This window comes from Numida meleagris, chromosome 5, assembly GCF_002078875.1.
Source record: "Numida meleagris isolate 19003 breed g44 Domestic line chromosome 5, NumMel1.0, whole genome shotgun sequence".
Taxonomy (NCBI): Eukaryota; Metazoa; Chordata; class Aves; order Galliformes; family Numididae; genus Numida; species Numida meleagris.
This window is the reverse complement of record NC_034413.1, coordinates 164,150-177,676: the sequence shown is the minus strand read 5'-3', so window position 1 is coordinate 177,676 and position 13,527 is coordinate 164,150. Positions and strand designations below refer to the sequence as shown.

The window sequence follows — 13,527 nt, the reverse complement described above, 5'->3', positions numbered from 1 at the left end:
AGGGCCTGACACCTCTGAGATTCAGACCTTGAGTCTAAGGAAGTGTTAACTTATAATACGTGTTAGACACACAGTCCTCAAGATATCTAGAGCTGTGATGTTGTCTATTATTTAAAACGATGGTACACGAGCAATTTGCTATCCAGAATGAGCTTCGAAAGTTACTGTCAGACTGTTAAATGTTCCTGGGATTTTTAAATTATACTTGGGGCATTTGTTCACAATGCAGAAGTTTGGGCCAGTGAGTTAAGCTGCAGGACTGTAGTGCCAAAGTACTCATCAGCTTTTAAAAATATGGTACATAAACAATACTGTAGAGTCATTGGCTGTAGGAAATGGCTTTCGAGAATGTTGATGAGTCGTGTGAGGCAGTGTCAGACCTGTGAAAGAGCCTGTGTGTGCAGCAGTAAGGCAGATGAGCATGTTTTATTGGATTGATGCTGTCTTATATTGTCAGTCTCTCTCCAAACAGTAAATCAGTTTATTGTTTTAAACCCATCATAAATGAAAATCAGTTAAATTAGCAGTGCTTTGTCTTTTGACCTACAGCAAATCATACTTTCAGGTGGGCATTGGATCTGCACTTGAAGATACATAGATTGATCAAGTCCAACAAGATATGGCCTCACCTTTTGTTTAAATGAGCTTCCCTTTCTCCCTTTGTGTTTCTTATTAGACGCTATGTGCGAAGGCTACAATGCAGACTGTCCGGGCAGCTGACACGAATGAAGTAGTCAAGCTAATATTTCGTGAATCCGATAATGACCGAAAGGTAAACAACGTAATGCCCTCTGTACCTCCTGGGTAAACGGGAACATTGTTGAATGTTCACTTTCTTTTCTGCAGAGCATGAATATAGTTGTTTCAAACTGTTAATTTAAAGGGAAGGGAGGGATATGTATTGTCACACCTAATGCTCAGTTAATTGGATTTTTCTAACTGATTGCCAGTCAACTAAATGGGCAAGCTGACAAGCAGCTTTAGACACTTAGAGGTGCTGTATCGAGGGCTATGTGTATCCAAAAGGGTCCCTGAGCTTTTCTGACCTTTCTCCTCTGTTTTTTTTTTTTTAGGTTATGCTACAATTAGAGAAGAAGCTCTTTGACTATTTTAATCAAGATGTTTTTAGAGATAACAATGGCACTGCGGTAAGTTCATTACTGTTGAAGGAATAAGTTGGAAACTCACAAACAAATTGTGTTTCTATCAGCCCTTACCCTTATCAGTCCTCCTGTCTACAGAATGAGAACAGATAATTCATCCAGCATGGTCACTGCTCCAAGTTTCTTCCTCAATTTACCAGTTAGAGTACAGCTTCTTAACTTTGGTATCTATTTGTTTACCTTCTTTTTCATAGAAAAAAAAATGTAAATGAAGCATACGTGCCGGTTCCCGTGTCATCTCTGTCCTATATTTCATCAGATTCTTTACTGGTTCTTCATTGTGCACTTCCTAAAAACTTATGCAAAGCCTTTAATGCAAAACTGCACTGAAAATACCTGTGTCTTCTGAGTATATGGAATGAGTATATGGAAGAATAATGGAATGTGTGAATAAATGGAATAGAAAGCTCAAAGCCTGCAGCAAACCAGCGCCGCTGAGACAATCATAGAGGGCTTAGTAAGGGAAAGCAGACAGGGAGCACTAACCTTTTGATGTGTAATGAGGACTGCATTCTTTCTGTAGAGAATGGTTTTTTTATCATCTTCCAGGTTATTTTACTTCAAACTGTAGCCACTTCTTTTTGGAAAATCTCTGAGTGGCTGCTTGTAGTTTTCTCAGTTTCATCAAAGGTTCCTAGGAGTTATGTATCTAAAGGAAAAACATGAAGCATCCAGAATAGAAAAAATAGAATGTTAAGCACAGTGTGCTGATCAGGAATGTACAAGCTGCATGTGGGAGCCTTATTGTGGATTTCGTTGGCCTAATGCTCTGCTTGTGAAAACTGGCCCACCTTCACTGATACCAGAACTAAGCTCCTTGATTCGCATCCAGGTCTCCCTATGTACACAGAAACAAATGGCATTCACATGTTAAATATTCTGAGCTATACCAGCAGGGCAGGCAATGCCAAACAAACAAAACCTTCAGAAAACTTGGTGTTTTGTGGAGGCTGTGTGTCAAAGCAATTTGTGCAGGCTGACAAGCTAGCCAAGCTTCCCCATCCTTCCCCAGGGTGCCTGAATTTTATCTTCCTTCCACATACCCAAAATGGAAGAAGACACAAGTTTAAACTTTTGTGTCTCAGCTCCCTGGAGAGCCACCCACCTCTGGTGTTTGCCAACCTGTACCAGTTCACAGTATGCACACTGACACGATGTGTTGCTATGTTTTGTGTAGGAATGGGATGTACGTAGCATCCTTGACTCTCCCATCTCTCTCTTCTTCTACCTGCAGCATATCCTCTTGCTGCTCATAGAGAAGAAGTTTGTTTGGAGGGTTGCCTGCAGGGATACAGGGCCAGGAAGACAGCTGAAGCCCCTTTACTCACCCTCTCTGATTATAAGTTGACTTACACCTAGATGGTTAATTACATATGAAAATCCGAGATCTCACACATTTCTTAAAGTCAGAATAGTTGGATGAAACTGACTCATGAAGAAAATGAAGTTTGTTTCTTGTTTAAGCACTTGTTGACGTCCATCCTACTCAGTGGGACTGCTGTCCCCACTTAAAGCTCCTCTTTCAGCTGCAGCATATAATCACCATGGTAAATATCTGTGTAGGTAAGATATCTTAAAAACACAGCCACTGTGAGAAAAGTTTGCTGGTTTCTCTCTCTCTCTTTTTTTTTTTTTTTTTTTTTTTGTAATTTTAGGAGGTGAAAACATCATTGGGAAATACATAACAATTGTTTTAATAGTGACGAGGTAGCTTTTAATGCGAAGTAATAACACTAATCCCAGTTTCTGTTTCCATAGATAAATCATATATTTTTCCTCTGTATCTGTTACTATTATTATCTTTTAACTTTCTTTTAAACAATTCAAAATGATTGTCATTTTGATTTTTTTTTACCCAGTACATTTTTGGAACTGAACAAAACTATTCATGTTGCTGCCATTTACCACATCCTCAGTGGCGTTTCAGATGATTGCTGGTTGGCTTTACATACATGAACACAGTGTGGAAAGGCGTAAGCAGAAACCCACTTAAGCACATTCCCTTTCTAAATCAGCAGTCATTTCATTCATGCATCAAGAAGGGGGAAATCTTCCAGATCAAACATGGAAGGAAAAGATAAACGATATAATGAGCCATTGGAGATAATCTAATCTTCATGGTCTAGTTAAACACACAGCACCATGATCACTAAAAACAAACTACCTATCTAAAAGGATAAATGTCTCTGTGCCGAATTCAACCCAAAAAATCCATCGCATCCTTCATCAACCGCCGGTCTTGTACCAGCCTGACAGAAATTTAATTCAAGCTGGCTCCTGAAAATAATTATTGTATTTTAAGAGTAGTAATCATTGGTCGGGACATGATTGAATGTGTCCATGCCTATTGACTTTTTCTATGATTTATAGCTTTGTTTAGTCGATATTCCCATCGAAATTGTATAATTAATTATAAGTGGGGCTGTCAGGTCTGCAGGATGGAGTGCCCTGATGAGTATTTGGGAAGATTAAATTTTCCTTAGCTGTACCAATGCAAGGCTTGGGAATTTTCACAGCACTATGGCTGTTGGATAAAGATGTTTTCTGTGTGTTTAGCAACTGCTTTAGCTCAAAATCCATTGATTTTTCTGATTTTTTTTATTTTTTCTATCAGTGTGGTGTCTCTTCAGTAACAGTGGAATGTTTAGAGATGTGACAAGAGCTGACAAATATTTATTATCAACAGGCTACTTTATCATTGTCCATACAGTTATTCCTTCTTTTTTACCTTGTAATCAACAAAAAGAATCTTAAGTTGTATTTATGAAAATGAATATTTTTATGAAAAATCTAGTATAGATACAAGTTATCTGTTCAACAGAATCATAGAATCATATCATAGAATGGCTTGGGTTGGAAAGGACCTCAAGGATCATCAAGCTCCAACTCCCCTGCCGCAGGCAGGGCCACCAACCTCCACATCTAATTCCAGACCAGGCTGCCCAGGGCCCCATCCAGCCGGGCCTTGAACACCTCCAGGGATGGGGCATCCACAGCCTCTCTGGGCAGCCTGTTCCAGCATCTCACCACTCTCATAGTAAAGAACTTCCCCCTGACATCCAACCTAAGTCTTCCCTCCCTCAGCTTAAAACCATTAAAATTCGGTTTGAAACTCATTCAGTCATCTGTGAGGTCTAATTTTTCCTGACATATCTGTAACTTATTCCAAAGTTATCTTAGCGATTATCTGCATTTATTACCGCAAAGTGCAGTGACCATTCTGTACAATTTTATTTCAAAAAAGAACACCCATGAGTTCTGAGCAAAGAAGTGAGTCTTATCTGACCTGGGCTGGTTGCTTATACCTTTCAGGAGGCAGCAGATCCCAGCTGGGAGCAGTGCCCATATCCATGCAGCACCTTTTCTGTGCTCCCATTCCTCACCCCCAAAGAGCACGAGGAGCTCCCACACAGGGGAGGACATGGGGAACACCTAAGCTTTCTGCACAGACATCCTGGGTGGTTATGCAGGACTTTTCACTATCTCTGGCCTTATGTTAACCCACCAGTATGTTACACAAAGCTTGGGTGTAGTTTTGGATTTGCCAGCTTTTAAGTGAATGAAGTTATCATACTGATGGTTCCAGGAAAGTAGCAATGTGCAGGGAGTTCTCAAATAAATCTACACCATTACCATATTTTCAAATTCCTTTATCATTGATTATAAATCAAGCTACAGCTATTTTTATTTTGTTTTGTTTTCAAAAAATCTTGTACTTTGGCATCCCCTGTTAATTTCAGAATATTCTAAAGAAAAACAAGTCAGGAATAATCATTTAATGAAAAAAAAAAGATAATTGTGTTATTGTTTTATACAAAAGAACCATGAGTTCTTTTACAGGTTAGGAGATGACCTACTGGAGAGGAGCTTTATGGAGAAGCACCTTGGTGTTCTGGTGGACAACACGTTGGCCATGAGCCATCAGTATGCCCTTGTGGCCAAGAAGGCCAATGGGATCCTGAGGTGCACTAAAAAGAGCATGGCCAGCATGTTGAGGGAAGTGATCTCTTCTCCTCTACTCTGCCCTAGTGAGGCCACTACTGTGTCCAGTTCTGGGCTCCCCAGTTCAAAAAAGACAGGGATCTCCTAGAAGTGGTCCAGCAGAGGGCCACAGAGTTGATAAGGGCCTGGAGCATCTCCCATATGTGGAAAGGGTGAGTAACCTGGGTCTGTTCAGCCTGGGGAAAAGACTGAGGGGGGATCTGATAAATGTTTATAAATATCTTAAGGGAGATGGGAGGCAAATGGATGAGGCCAGGATCTTCTTGGTGGTATGTACCGATAGGAGAAGGAGCAATGGCCTAAAACTCGAACATAGGAAGTTCCGTACTAACATGTGGAAGAACTTCTTTATGATGAGGGTGACGGAGCACTGGGACAGGCTGCCCAGAGAGGTTGTAGAGTCTCTTTATATGGAGATATTCAAGACCTGGCTCAATGCCTACCTATGCGACCTATTGTGGGGTATCTGCCTTAGCAGGGGGTTGGACTCGACTTGAGGTTCTTTCCATCCCCTGCAGTTCTGTGATTCTGTGAGTTAACTGCTGCATCTTCAGTAGTCAGTTAAATAAATACTGAGTAAGAACTTAAAACCTCTTAATGGCTGCAGGAGAATGAGTAAATCATTAGGAATCATTTATAATCTTTAATCTCAATCGGAAATGAGAAATGGGTCATACATTCATATATTTCATATTAAACATATTAAAGAATCAATCTAGATGGAAACTAACGTGTTTTCCTTGAGATTTTGATCATTACTATGCAGTGAAAGTAATCAATTAATTCATTTTCTTAAGAGTTAGACCAGATGTTATTTCCACTAAAATAACAATCTGCTTTGTCTGTTGATGTTCGTGGAACCTGGCAACTAATTACGTAGCTGTGTTTACACTGATATTCCCTGCTTCCTTCTTGCTCCTGGGCAGGTGGCCTGTCCTCTGCTGGTGGCTTTAGCTCTGGCAGGGATGTCTACCTTGGCAGTCCTTTATGCCTGCTATTTCCCTGCCTCTGCTTCCTGGAGGTGCAAGAAGTTAGTCTGAAGCTGCCTGTGGTCCCATATCTCCTGAGTAGTTACGTAGTTCAAGGGATACTGGTTTTTGTATCAACATTAATTCCAAAACAGATGAGAATCATAGAATCATAGATTCAAGATAATTGTGCAGGAAAGCACAGTGATCTCCGGACTGCATATACTGAAGCGCTTCCATTTCTTACCTTATTTGTTGTTATGATGAAAAAAAAAGCAAAGGGTTTCATGTTGTTATTGTTGGTCAGATATCCTTCAGTAATTCTGAACAGTAACTTTCTGTGGTGAGTACCATCTTTTTTTAATGTCTGTGTTCTGAACAGTGTAATCCGTCTTTGAGGGTAGATTCCTTTTTTTCTGTGTGTCTATTTAGTTTTGACTGATTTGATACGATATGGGAAGAAAATTGCAATGTGCTGTAAAAATGGATTGAGTTATAAAGGTCTTGTTCTCCCTATGCCAAGTAATGATTTAAAGTGATCTGTTATTATGCTAATTAGCTTAGGGGTGTTTTTTTGCAAACATCTGAGACAAACATACTTTTAGATGATGAGTAATTGTGTTTTTTATTTTAATATTCTTGAGAGATCTGAAAGGATATGGGCATTGAGAAGAAAAGGTTAGTCCATGAGGGACCTTTATTAAGCTTTTTGTGAGAATATGTGTGCTCGTGAAGGTTAAGGATCTGGCATCACTGAAAATGTATTAATCAACAGACAAGATATAGCACAATGCACTCTTCCCAATGGCCTTGGCTCTGACCCTTTTAAAGATAATGGGAATACTGTCCACTAAGAACTAGATTAGGACGATCAAGTGCATTTCATCAGGGTTTGACTTGAACCATGATCCCAGAGGTGAAAAGGCAGAGGTTTATCCACTGAGCCAACCAGCCCCTGTCCAGATAAAATCTTGAATATGATGTATAAGGGCAAATTAGGATAAAGGAAGGAAATTGATTGCTTAGGATCGTTGTTCCCTAGGACTGATCATAAAGAAATCCTATGCATCCTGAAACTGCCTCTTTTATTTAAGTCATCTGAGATGCCTGATTTTCATAAAAATAATGGCAGGAAAATGGCTTAGTGCTCTCCTCCTTTACTCAAAAAACAGTATTCCCATGCTTGGAGTTGCATTTGCTCGAGTTAGTGCTTAGTTGATGTGCAAATTGGATACACTGCAGAGAGACTGGGAATAGCATCTATAAATTCTTCTTACTAACAAACATACATGTAAATCCAGACTACAAGTGTCAGTCAAACTGGATGTGCTGGATTAACTGGCTGGGGGGTATGCACCACCTACCCTGGTCGTGACCAGTGCGTCCACTCAGACAGAGCTTCTAAAGGAAGAAGCATCTGTGCAGACCGTGGTCTGTGAGGAGTGTCTGGACCTTTCTCCTGGAACAGAGGTGAGTGGCAAACTCACCTGTGTAAGATGTGCCCAGGTAGAGGACCTCCTGCGGCAGCTGTCTGACACGCAGGACAGTCCAAAAGCTGTGTGTTATCAGGGAGGCAGAGATGAGAGAATCAGCCAGACTCACCTGCAGCCTGCACCGAATCCATAGGCTGGGGCAGACAGCCCCAAACTCCCCCACTGGCAGGTCCGGTTGGAGGTGAAACAAACAGTGATGAGAAATGGCAAATTGCCGTGAGAAAGACTAACAAGAGGAAAAAGCCTGCCTCAAAGCCTGAGGTGCTTCTGCAGAACCATTTCATGGTTCTCCAGCCTGAGAAGGAAAAAGAAACAGTAACAGGTAAGTCATCTGAACTGAGTAAGGCAGCCAGCCCTGCTCCCCGTTGCATAACAACTACTGCAACTAAGAAGAAGCGACGGGTGGTAGTGCTGGGTGATTCTCTGCTGAGAGGTGCAGAAGCACCCATTTGTCACCCTGGCCCGCTATCTAGACAGGTCTGCTGCTTGCCAGGGGCCTGCATCAAGGATGTGACAGAGGCTGCCAGGCCTTGTATGTCCCACAGACTACTACCCCACTGCTGCTGTTTCACGTAGGCACCAGTGGCACAGCTGTCAGCAACCTGAAGAATATCAAGAGGCACTACAAGGAGCAGTAGTGAAGAACTTGGGAGCACAGGTAGTCTTCTCATCAATCCTCTACATTAGGGGATTGGGGAGGGAAAGGACTGACAGAATTAAGAAAATCAATAAATGGGTATGGGAGTGGTGTTGTGAACAGGGCTTTGGCTACTTATGTCATGGAACTAATTTTGAGAATTCTGGTCTTCTGGGGTAGGGCGGGGTTCATCTCTCAGGCAAGGGGAAGACCCAAGAAAGCTGGTCACTATTCAAGGACCATCTCCTCCAAGTCCAGAAGCAGTGCATCTTGAGAAAAAGGAAGGCAGGCAAGGATGACAGGAGGCCTCCGTAGATCAGTGAGGAGCTCCTGGACTTACGTAAGCTCAAAAAGAGAGTCTATAGGGAGTGGGAGCAAGAACAGGATACCTGAGAGGACTACAAAGAAGTTGTCTGAGCAGCCAGGGATCAGGTTAGGAAAGCTAAAACCCGGACAGAATTAAATCTAGACAGGGACATAAAGGGGAACAGGAAGAAATTCCACAGGTATATCAATGATAAAAAGAAGATCAGGGAGGATGTGGGCCCTGTCCAGAAGGAAGCTAGAGACCTGGTCGTGAGGGGTATGGAGAAAGCTGAGGTGCTCAGTGACTTCTTTACCTCAGTCTTCACTGACAAGGGCTCTAGCCACACCACCCAAGTTGCAGAAAGCAATGGTAAGAACTTGGAGAAGGTAGATCTGCCTGCTATAAGTTAAGATCAGGTTCGAGATCATCTAAAGAACCTGAGGGTGCACAAGTCATAGAATCATAGAATGGCTTGAGTTGGAAGGGACCCCAGGGATCATCAAGATCCAACCCCCCTGCCGCAGGCAGGGCCACCAACCTCCAGTTAAGTCCTCAGGACCCGATGAGATCCATCCACAGGTTCTGAGGAAACTGGCAGATGAAGTTGCCAAGCCACTGTTCATCAAATTTGAAAGGTCACGGCAGTCTGGTGAAGTTCCCACTGATAGGAAAAGGGGAAACATAACCTCCATTTTCAAGCAGGGAAAAAAAGAAGATCCAGGGAACTACAGGCCAGTCAGTCTCACCTCTGTGCCTGGCAAGATCATGGAGCAGATCCTCCTGAAGGCCCCACTGAGGCACATGGAAAATAAAGACGAAGTGATTGGTGGTAACCAGCATGGCTTCACCAAGGACAAGTCATGCCTGACATGATGGAGTTATGGCCTTTTATGATGTTACAGTGTCACCCACCATGTCTGCAGGCAGCGAGTGACCACACAGTGCTTTATATGCCAGGGCTTTTCCTCAGGGCTGCAGAGGAGGCTCGGGGAGCAGTGTGTACACCACACAGTGGATGGGACAGGAGCCCCGGGCTGCAGACAGCACTGCTGTCACCAGTAGAAGGCTCACAGGGTAACTGCTGCACAGCGAGTTTGCACCCAGCCACATGAAGTGCTGCAGTTTCTGAACCAGCTGGTTCCTTCTTTGCATGCACATAGCTGCAGTCTCCTCAGGGAATTTAAGGTGTACATCATCAGAAAAGCTTGATGGCACTGTTCTGTGCAGATCAGTGTCAGTGCATGTGTCCGTCACTAAATGTCCTGCAGAGCGAGAAATACTGCATGGCATGGAGTACTAGGACTGCTTGTTCCAGAGCCTTTTCCACTTGCTGCAGCCCTGCATCCCAGGCACATCCCCTGCAGTGCACAGTGCCCTCCTGCCCTGCCCAGCACTGAGCATCGTGCAGAGAAGGCACTGCCAGGCCCTGCAGTTCCCCAGCAGGATGAGACTGGTGCCCGGCAGTGTGACGACAGCCACCCCCGCCAGGCCCTGTGGGACCCTGATTTTAAGAATAGCTTAAAATCAGACCAGAGCAGAGTTGTGTGTAATGTTGTCTTAGATATCTGGGAGGGACCTGTATTTCCCAGACCTTTGTAAATCAGTCTGTTGCTGAATCAGGCTCTAAATATTTTTCTCAACTGGAAAGCCAAATTAAATTATTGCATTTCCGGAGTCTTTCAAAAGAAGCGGACTCTGTACAAGACTGGCGAAGGAGTTTACAGTGACCGCTGCCCATATATTTTAATTCTCTAAGGCCATTTCAGTATGCTCATCTCCTTTCCTTGATCTGAAACTTCATTTTCCTTCCACAGCTGTGAATTCTCTGGTGAGCCCTGCAGATGGGTTTGATAAATGCTGCTAATATCACCTTCTGATCTAACAACGCTCTGACTTTGGTCTGTAGGTCTTGATGAGTAATTGCTATTGTTCTACTCCAATGACTGAATTAAGATGCCCTGCTTTAAAGGGTTCATACTTGTGTGGTTTTAGCCAAGGTGGCCCACTGCAGTACACTGACGGACATTGACCTTTCCTGAGTGCTTTGTTGTTTTAAACTGAAGCAAGCAAAATTACTTTGATTTCTACACTGTCTAAACTCTGCTATAATCCTTTGGTTATTGTAGAGCAGAGTAATGTCCAAATTTAGTGTTGCAGATAAATGTTATCTTCAGCTAAAACTCATGCTGCATCACACACGCAGCCCCAGCAGGTACAGGGACCCTGGGCTCCAGGGAGTAAGTGAATGTTCCGTGGTAGTGCTCACTGACAAGAAGAAGGGAGGGAAAGAACAAAACTCTTCAGCAGTCTTTACAAGTGGATGGAAAAGCAGCACAGTGATAGACACCGCAGCAGATACAGGCAGCAGCCATAAAGGTTGTTAATTCTACTCTAACAAAATAGCAAATACTCCTTAGTGCAAATGCAGTCATTCTGTAATTCTGTGCAAAGAACTTCCCTGTTAGCAAGTCATTTCCCATTTGAGTCAGCAGGAGCTTGCATATAGGAGCTATCTGAAGGATTTGGCTTATGAAGTGTACAGAACAGAAATATGTAACTTTAAATTGCAAAATCCTATCAATAAATTTAATCTGTTTTTTAAAGAATATTCTGCCCTGTGATTTTTTCTCACGGTCACAGGTCAGTGGATGTGTTCTGTGTGCATTCATAATCCCCCTGCATGGCTGTACTCACCAGGTGTACTGTCTCTGTCTCACAGGGTACTAGCTGTCTGTAAACATATTACCTACATGTTGGGAAGCTGTTTCCCAACACCTACATGTGTGGATGGCGTTTTCATTTGGGAGCTGTTAATCTAATGCTCGTATTGGGCTGGTCACTGCACGTTGTAGACCAAGTATCTTTACATATGTAGTGGAAATGCAAAGTCAGGGCCTGAAGCAGTGATGGAGCACCTGGTGGGAAGGCAGGGCCAGCCCAGGGGAGCTCAGGTGTGTGCAATGCACCTGAGTGACCAGAAGGGACGGAGCCAGGATCTACCCCTTCCCAGACCTCATTTAAGGGTGGTGAGATGGAGGTGAGGGGATCTTGCTGGAGATCCCTGACTACCTGAGGCCTTCCAAAGGTGAGCAGCTTTTGCCTTTGTTTCTGGGTCCATGGCTGCTGCATTTGGGCTTGTCCTCATTTGCTGTAGCCAAAGACTTTGCCACCCCACTATTATTGCTGTGCTTTCCATCACGTTACAGTGTTAAAACACAGTATCAGCAACTCAGTGCTTAAAGCAGATAAAGTAGCCTTTACATAATCTGTGCTATACTTAACATGCAAGTACATTGGTGAAATTGATCTGGGGGAAAAAAGTCTTCTGAACTGTCTGTGACATATAGTTCTGGAATTAACTTCCAGCCACAGCGCTTAAAAATTTCTGTGTAATTGCTCAAATTATCCCAGAATATCATGTGGTATGTTCGGGGTTTGCTTCTTAAAGATGATCTTGTAATGAGTAAATTAAATGGAACAGTATATTGATTTTTGGCTTTAGACTGGATTTCTTTGTCATTTCTAAGTCATTTAGATTGAACAGATATTCATGTTTACTATTGCAGCAATGATATTATTCACAAAGCTGAGTAACATACAATATGTAAATAAGTGAGAAGTTTGTACTGAAAATATCCATTAATAGAATATGCTCAGGACAATTTTTAAGGTACAGTGGCTTTAAAAATCAAGATGCTGCCCTATGAAATTCTGACTGCTTTTCAGAGTCAGGTTGCATATATTAATTTTCATACCTCATCTGTAGTGTTAAGGGGCACCAGACATCCACATAGCTGCCATAAAGCGAGTATAATGAGATGGTGCCTGTATGAAGGCCCATTCCTTCTCTTAGTAAGCTGGGTTGGAAAGGAAAGTACCATCTGTAATTGTGATAAGGCCTAGTTTTATCACCAGTAATCTTGCATTTTGAGAGCACAGACTTGAATGAGAACCAACGTGATTTTAAGGCAAATACCAAAAAAGCGATGGTCAGAGCATGCTCATCTATTGAGAAATAAACTGGAGTTTTTCAAAATGCACAACTCAAGTTTTTGTCATTTCTTGCACTACAAGTGCAAGACTGCACTGCACTGCGGTCTTCCCCACAGTCTGCAGTGGTGCTCGGTAAATAAAGAACTCGTAAGTGGTTTCTCACTGCAGCATCCTGAACACATGGGGAACTTGTCATTTCCCTTCATGAGAATAATCAGGTATCTCTTAGTGTGATTTGTGGGCATGTTTGTTCAGGTGGTTACAGATACGGTAACTTAGTCACTTAATATCTAGGGAAGAATAAATGCTTTGTTAAAATTAAGCAATTATTCAAATACAGCAAGAAATACAAATTTTTTTCGAATAATCCACTCCAGTCAAAATAGATATCTGTTTTACATGTGAGGATGCATTGCCAACAAAGAACAACTTTCCTTTATATATGCTTCTGGGCAGCCAGTTGGGCTTAGGCACTCAGCTAGGTCATCATGAGTTTTTGACTTTGTTGTTAGCGGTTCAGTTATCTCCTTTTACCTGGGAAAACTCGGGGACCTGATGAGTGCAGCACACAGTGCAGTCCTGTTGCTGTTATCTGTCCACTTCATCACCAGTGTCAGCAGCTCATTTGCATAGCACAGCACAACTAAACAAGCAACTGCAGCAAATAAACACATCAGAAACTTTCTGAATGATGGTGCATGTTTGAACACTCAGTCCTCTGAATGCTGGCCTTCATTTAATTTGCAAATATAATCATAGCAAAAACAGTATGAATATTTAAAATTTTGCAAGTGTGACTTGGCATGAGAGGACAATGCTTGCATTTACCGTCCCTAGCCCTTGGAATTCTCATGAGTAATTTGTACGATTGTGTTCTATGGATCATTGTTCTTTTATTCAGTTCTTGCCATTTTCACGCTTCAGAAATAGCCTTCTTTTTCCTGATGCTTCCACCTTCCTGCTC

General features: G+C 42.4%; 1 protein-coding gene across 3 annotated transcripts in view; it reads left to right on the top strand.

Annotated features, from left to right (window-relative positions):
* The window catches only part of INPP5A (inositol polyphosphate-5-phosphatase A), a 158,951-nt gene that overhangs the window by 119,219 nt on the left and 26,205 nt on the right, over nt 1-13,527 (top strand). For all 3 annotated transcript variants that reach the window (XM_021398212.1, XM_021398213.1, XM_021398214.1), the window contains exons 9-10: nt 677-772; nt 1,074-1,148. In XM_021398212.1, coding sequence (XP_021253887.1) covers nt 677-772; nt 1,074-1,148 — 171 coding nt within the window. The remainder of the gene's footprint in view (nt 1-676; nt 773-1,073; nt 1,149-13,527) is intronic.